This window comes from Poecilia latipinna, unplaced genomic scaffold (assembly GCF_001443285.1).
Source record: "Poecilia latipinna isolate Pla-1442-1.1 unplaced genomic scaffold, P_latipinna-1.0 Scaffold2646, whole genome shotgun sequence".
Lineage (NCBI taxonomy): Eukaryota > Metazoa > Chordata > Actinopteri > Cyprinodontiformes > Poeciliidae > Poecilia > Poecilia latipinna.
In genome coordinates, this window is record NW_015115262.1 from 15,152 (window position 1) to 22,111 (window position 6,960).

Consider the following 6,960-nt stretch of genomic DNA (forward strand, 5'->3'; position numbering starts at 1 on the left):
CGGCCCGGTCAGACCCGGTGCGGTGCTTTGACTGCAGCATCATCTGATGACATCTGAGTGAATCGTCTGTTTTCAGAACTGATTCAGTGATTCTGCCAGAGGAAACGCTTCAGATTGAAACGTTTTCTAACATCAGAAATCATTTCTCGTCTTAAATCCTGAAGTTTCTCCAGATCGTTTCTCATCGTCGCCTCGATGTGAAGCTGGATCGGCTTCATGTCAGGCAGGGTGACTTTAACCCCTTAAAGTCCAGAAACTTTAGTTAGAAATGAAAGTTGTTTGTTTTCTTCCTGTCTCTGAATTTATTCCTCAGGTTTATTGAGGGACTTTAATGTTTGGAAGGAGGAGCAGCAGCTGAAGCAGTTAAATCAAACTCTCTCCTGGTGTTTTATTAACGGCGTCTGCAGATCAGAGGTGAACTGAGCTGCCAGTTGGAGTAAAAGTCTCCAGTTGGAGAGTAAAAGCCTGTGGATGTGCAGGTCACCGTCTGCTGCCTCTGAAGTTATTTCACCCTGACGCTGGTTGTGACCTCGGCTGACGAGTGTCGACCGGAGGTCAAACCCGGCGCACACGCCCGGCTGTAAATCTGCTGCTCCTCTTCAGACGCCGACGGTTTTACGTCCTGCTGCGGCGGCGGCTGCAGCAGAGCTGCAGCTCCTCAGGCGCAGCAGCTGCTGAGGCAGATCTGCTGCGTCTTTGTGCAGAAAACATAAAACTGGATGAAACTGGAGCAGCTGCTGCAGAAAGAGAGCAGACGTTCAACTGTGTAGAAATATTTACACCCCACAGATTGATCACTTTACTTTCTTCACACTAAAATAATGAGAAACATCAAGTAAAAAGTTCCAGTTCAGCCGTTTTCATTCTGCAGTGTAGAAACTAAATCTCCCCAAATGTTCCTGGTGTAAATCTCAGTCCAGGTAAATCCTCAGCAGGTTGTTGGAGTTTTTCTTCATCTTGATAAAAAGTTCCAGTTCCTCTGGCAGATTATTTCTGCTGTAAATAAAATCTGCCAGTTGAACTAAAAGTTTTTTATCAAGACAAATGAATTATTGACTTTTAAATCAGTTCTTAGTTTTGTTCCTGCAGTGTGATGATGAAGGGAAGGACAAACAACAAACCTGTCGATCAGATGCTGAATGTTGATGCTGTGATTCTAGTTATAAACTCAGATTCCTGTTTCTGCTGCTTCTTGTTCATTTTTCTGTCTTTAACTTCCTTCATGCCTCCAGCTGAGGAATCTAAATGTTTGAACATGAAACCTGCCGTCTCCCCTCAGGACCCCGCCTACGCCTCCTTCGTCTTCGATAAGCTGCGCCGCCTGCAGTGGCCTCACCGCGGCCGCCATGCTTCCTGCGACGCCCGCTGCAGCGTCTGCGGCGCCGCCTACCAGCAGCTGAGGCGTCTGGCTCTGCGTCGGGTTCTGGGCGTCAGCGGGGAGATGGCGCCGCGCCCCGCCGCCCCCTGGGAGGCCGAGGAGCTGCCGGTGAAGCAGCAGAGGTGGATGCAGGAGGAGCAGCAGGGGGGCGGAGCTCCGTGGGGCGGCGTGCACAGCACCTACCTGGGAGGGGGCGGAGCCAAAGGGCTCGCCACGGTCACGCCGCTGAACGCTCATAACTACCTGGAGGGAATCTGGAGGGTCTCCTGCAGCAGAGCTGAACCTCAGCCGGAAACGGTGAGAGGAGTTTATTACACAGTAATTACACCTTATAGACTCCCTATAATGATCAATGCATTAAAGATCATTTTCTGTTACTGCATGGAGTTTGTCAGTGCTGCAATGCCCAGTCTGACCACCGGAGGTCAGTGTTTCCTACATGGTGCACCTTTAAGTAGCTTAGCATCAGTTTGCTTCTCCTGACTGAATAATCTTGTTCTGCTGCAGAAAAACAGTTTTTCTTATCATTTCCTCCATGTTCCTCTTTGTATTTTGAAGCTGGAGTTTGTAAAAGCGTTCAGCCTCATTATCTCCACCAGATCCACAGGATCCGACTGAAGCAGCAGACACTGAGACAGGAATCATCAGGCCTGAATGCCGCCGAGCGGCTGGCCGCTGTGAGATAAGAGACGTCCTTTAAGATCCTCTGACTGTCCTTCTGCTTTTAGAGACAGAAACTGAAAGAGGAGACATGAGGAGGAGGAGGAGCAGGAGGAGGCAGGAGGAGGCATGAGGCAGGAGGAGGAGGAGACAGGAGGAGGCAGGAGGAGGCATGAGGCAGGAGGAGGCAGGAGGCAGGAGGAGGCAGGAGGCAGGAGGAGGAGGAGGCAGGAGGAGGCAGGAGGTGCTGAGCTGATTGTCCAGCCAGCCGCCACTCTGAGCCATTTCATCCTGAAACACAGAACCGGTTCTGATGGCCCGACTGGAGCAGACAGAGACGTTTGAGATGAACTGTGGTTCTGGTTCTGGTTCTGGCAGCGGGTCGGCCCGCCGCCGGCTCTCTCTGTAATCCTGTTAGCCGGCCGAGCGCATCGCCTGCTTCCTGCTGCCGTAACAATCCACCAGAACCGAGCAGAACCGAAGGCCCGTTTATTTACCAGAACTGAAACAAGCAGGGAGGAAATAAAACCCAGAAATGGATCAGAGGCAGGAAACCTGGGCCGGTTGAACAGAAACCAGTCCAGTTCATCAAACGGATCAAAACGTTTCTGTCCCAGTGAAACCAGCAGATCAGATCGAACCGTTTGCTCATCCTGACCAGCAGGGGGCGACAGTGGAGAGGAAAGACTCTCCTGTAACAGGAAGGAACCTCCAGCAGAACCAGAACCTGGCTGAAGAACATTCATGGTTTAACAGCAGGAGGTAACGGTTCGGTGATGGCAGCATCATGTCAGCTGATTCCCTCCTCCAGGAAGTAACCACAGCCAATCAGAACGCCAGACCAGGTGGAGCTATACGGAGAGAAAAAACTGACAAAACTAAAAGTTAAGAGTTGAAATAAGAACAAACTGGAGAGCAGCAGGAGAAGAAAGTGGAATAACTTCAGAGATGATTAAGCTCTGATGAGGCAGGTTGGTCTGCAGGTGTTAGCTTCTGAGCTTCCACCACATCATTTTAATTAGCTTGAGGTCTGGACTTTGACTAGACCATTAGAACCACTTCAGTCTGTCATTTTGCAGCTGCTCTGTTCAGATGAATAATTTATTAGACAGAAAAGATCCTGATGGATTCAACGACCACAAGCTGCTGACCAGGTCATCATACCACCACCACCGTGCTTCACAGCTGGTATTCAGATGCCAGTCTTCCTCCAGACAGCCACAATCATTCTGCATTTTCCTGCTTGGAGGCGACCTTATGACCCTTCCCAGGTTGTTGGGCAGCAGCAGTTGCTTCTTTAAGGTCGTTGTTGATGTTTTTTCGTTGTGTTAAAACTCGGCTGTCTTTTCTTACAGAAACATTTTGACCAGCAGCTCAGATGGAAACAAATAATTAGTGATCAATCAGAACCAGATTATGACTCAAGTTGATTGGTTAATGAGCGTTTCCTGTTTCCTGTTCCTGTTCCTCCAGAGACTTCATCTTTCCCAGAATGTTCTGAACATCAGGAACGTTTCTTCTTCTCTCTCGTCAGGGTTCGACGTCTGGCCAGGGCCGTGTTGCCATGACGACCCAGGACGTCCCAGTGAAACCGGCGGCCCACAGCATCGCCACCCAAACCAGCCCGGCTCCGTCTGGTGCGGCCGCATTCTTCCTCAGGTCAGTGAACGCACCGCTCAGAGGCGTTCAGAACATCAGGATCTTGTAGGAGATTTTGGTTTGACAGGAACCATAAACGTTTTTCTGCTCTGAGAAACTTTTCCTGTCTGTGAAAACTGGATTTTTTTGTGGGTTTGTGAATCATCCAGTTTCCTTCAGGGAAGAGAATCCGTCCTGATTCAGATTCAGCCGAGACGACTCGGTTCAGAAGCCAAAGCGGCGCTCGCCTCTGTGAGCAGAATCTAATTGGCAGATTTACTATTTTTATCCTGAGAGGTTGGAGCTGTCAGGGTCGGGCCGCAGGGTTCTGGGGTTCTGCTCCATCTGGCTGATTATGGGCTCACTGCTGCTGCATACGTGATGCAGGTTGGTGTGTGTGTGTGTGTGTGTGTGTGTGTGTGTGTGTGTGTGTGTGTCATGTTGTCACAGCCTGACAAACAAGTGGACCTTTTCTGCTCAACACAGTGAACAGGTCACATGGTGCCGTGAAGATCCGGCTGACATCTCACTGCAGCAGGAGAACCATGGAGAGAGGCAGGTTTTTAAAACTGCAGGTTTTCAAAGCTGCAGGTTTTTAAAGCTGCAGGTTTTTAAAGGTTTTTAAAGCTTCAGGTTTTAAAAGCTTCAAGTTTTTAAAGCTTCAGGTTTTTAAAGGTTTTTAAAGCTTCAGGTTTTTAAAGCTGCAGGTTTTTAAAGGTTTTTAAAGCTTCAGGTTTTAAAAGCTTCAAGTTTTTAAAGGTTTTTAAAGCTTCAGGTTTTTAAAGCTGCAGGTTTTTTAAGCTGCAGGTTTTTTAAGCTGCAGGTTTTTAACAGGTCTGGGTTTCCTTGGACAAACAAACTGAACTCATTTATGTTCTGTTGGATGCAGAGGGAAGAGAGGAAGGAACAAGGAGAACGGTTCTGGTTCTGGTTCTGGTTCTGATGCAGGACGGAATGAGGAACCGAAGTAATGACTAGAACCTGAAAATGCTGATGATAAATATTTCCATGTTTATATTTTAGCCTCTACCAGGTTAACGGCTTTAGCTTGACTGAGGTCAAAAGGTCGAGGTTTTCCTCTGCGTCTTGCTGGACTGTCCAGGTTCTGGTTGATGGAGACGACAAGTTTGATCAAGAGTTGTTGATTTTTATTTTTTTGTCCTTATTTGGCTCCATGGTTGTTGGAGCTGCTAATTAAATGCGACTGCAGTCGGTGTGAACGGTTTCTGACCCCGAAGTGAAACGTTTCTGCAGAAGAAGAACGTCGGCGTTGCCAAGCAACGCTCGGTTTACGGTAGTAAAGATGGCCGCCGTCTCTGGATGGATTGTTAAGTTGCAAAGAGTGACAGCAGGTCAGCAGATGAAGGGAGCTAATAGCTAAGCTAACAGCTAAGCTAACGGCTAACAGCAGTGGTATTTAGTGGAGCACTGACTGCAGCTTCTGGCCCGGTTCTGTTCTGGTTCTGTTTGGATGTGGAGTTGGGTCTGGATGTGATGCGTTCACTGACTGATTTCATCACTTCATTATTGTCGTTTTCAGACGTTATTTATGTCTGCAGCTTCTGTAAGAAAAAGTTTTTATTGCAAATGTTTTAAAATCTGATTCTGGCCGGTTATTTATGGAACAAAACAAAAACGTCGACGTCTCCAGAAACGAACTAATTCAGGATTCAAATGGCAAACATGTTTTGATGACGCTGCGATTTTATAAAACAAAGAAAATTAGAGTTTTTAATGGATTTAATGTTTGCAAAAGAAAACATAAAACCCTCGTTGATCTGTATTTATGTCTTGGAGTTGAAATAATTTGTTTTCATCTGTTTTGCTGAGATATTAACTCGGGTCTTTTTCTGTGAGCATCAATAAAAAGTCGAGTTCCTGCTGAATGAAACCTGCTGGTTTGTTGCTGCAGTGAAAAATCAAATATTTCTCTGTTATGTAAACTAGATGAGCTTCAGGATTTGTTTAGGCTGTTAGCTGACTCTTTACTTGAGTCTCAGTTTGCATTAACCAGCAGATTTCCCAGCATGCATCTGTCAGAGTATAGTTCAGGTTGAAGGAGTCGCTGTGCTTTCATCTGTGGATCTGTGAAGGCTGGATTAGCCTGCAGCTCCCTGCAGAGCGACGCGCCGCTCGCTGAGCTGCTCACTTCCTGCTGCACCAACAGCGGAGAGGAAACACTTCAGACTGACTCACTTCTCGGCGTGAAGCGGCAGAGAGCGATCTCTGACCAGATGCACTCAACTGGATCTCAGATAAAAGGTGATTTTTCTTTCTTTGCTGCCTTTTAGCAGAGCTGCAGAAACAAAACGTCTGGAAAAAACAGGACAACTCTTCTCTACTGCTGCACAATGAGAACTAAAAGTTAGCTAAAGCGCTACACCAACATGGTTTTTGGCAGGAGCTAATGCTAAAGCGCTAAATTCAATATCAAAATAAATCCAATAAAAAATGACAGGAAGGAGAGTTGAGTTTTTAAAGTGCTGAATGAAAACAGAACCCGACCTGAGCTGTTTGTTTGCCTCCTGGTTTCCTGATCTGCTGCGTTTCTCTCCTGTCGCTGCTCTGTCTGGTCACCAGCAGCTCCAGCTGACGGTAAACCAGGAGAGTCTGGAGCCTCTGGTTCTGCTCCTGACCCGGTCAGGTGGTTTTGACCCGCTCAGGTGGTTTTGACCCGCTCAGGTGGTTCGATGTCGTCTCTGTTGGAGCTGAATATTTTAGTATTTCTGTATAAAACATAAACCTCTGGTGTTGTGTTAAAACAGACGTATTTCTGCAGAAATCTTCCATAAATCTCGACTCGTTTCATTTCCTGACTCTGACAGCTGTGGCGTCTCACTGAGGAGCTGAAACCTTCGTCTGAAATCTAATTTTTATGCATTTTCTGAGTCTTTCCTGGCATAATGATGCTGACAGATTGCAAAAATAGAAAATCCTACGAATAAATTCAGGTATCAGAAAATGTTGTAAGCATTGAAATGTAGATTCTGACCTCCATTGGCGGCTGCGTCTGTTTTCCAGCCATCAGCTGGTCGGCGCTCGCCTCACTGCGGTTCTGACTCAGATCCGGCTATCGCTCCTGAAGCTGTCGGTTCTGAACTGGATCAGAACAGAGTCCTGGTTCGGTTGGGACCTTCATGTTTTCATCATCCTGGAATAAAAACCTCAGGAGGAAACGCGGTGGCCATCTTTTATTCTCTCTGTTCAAAGACTCTGCGTCCTCTGGAGTGTGATCGCCTCGGGTCAGAGGTCAGGTCTGTGTTGGCGCTGATGTTTCACCACTG

General features: G+C 47.3%; 1 protein-coding gene across 2 annotated transcripts in view; it reads left to right on the forward strand.

The window, feature by feature from the left end:
- The window catches only part of LOC106938628 (kinesin-like protein KIF26A), a 45,990-nt gene that overhangs the window by 10,201 nt on the left and 28,829 nt on the right, over window positions 1-6,960 (forward strand). For both annotated transcript variants that reach the window (XM_015020745.1, XM_015020746.1), the window contains exons 2-3: window positions 1,280-1,675; window positions 3,573-3,697. In XM_015020745.1, the coding sequence (XP_014876231.1) occupies window positions 1,280-1,675; window positions 3,573-3,697 (521 nt within the window). The remainder of the gene's footprint in view (window positions 1-1,279; window positions 1,676-3,572; window positions 3,698-6,960) is intronic.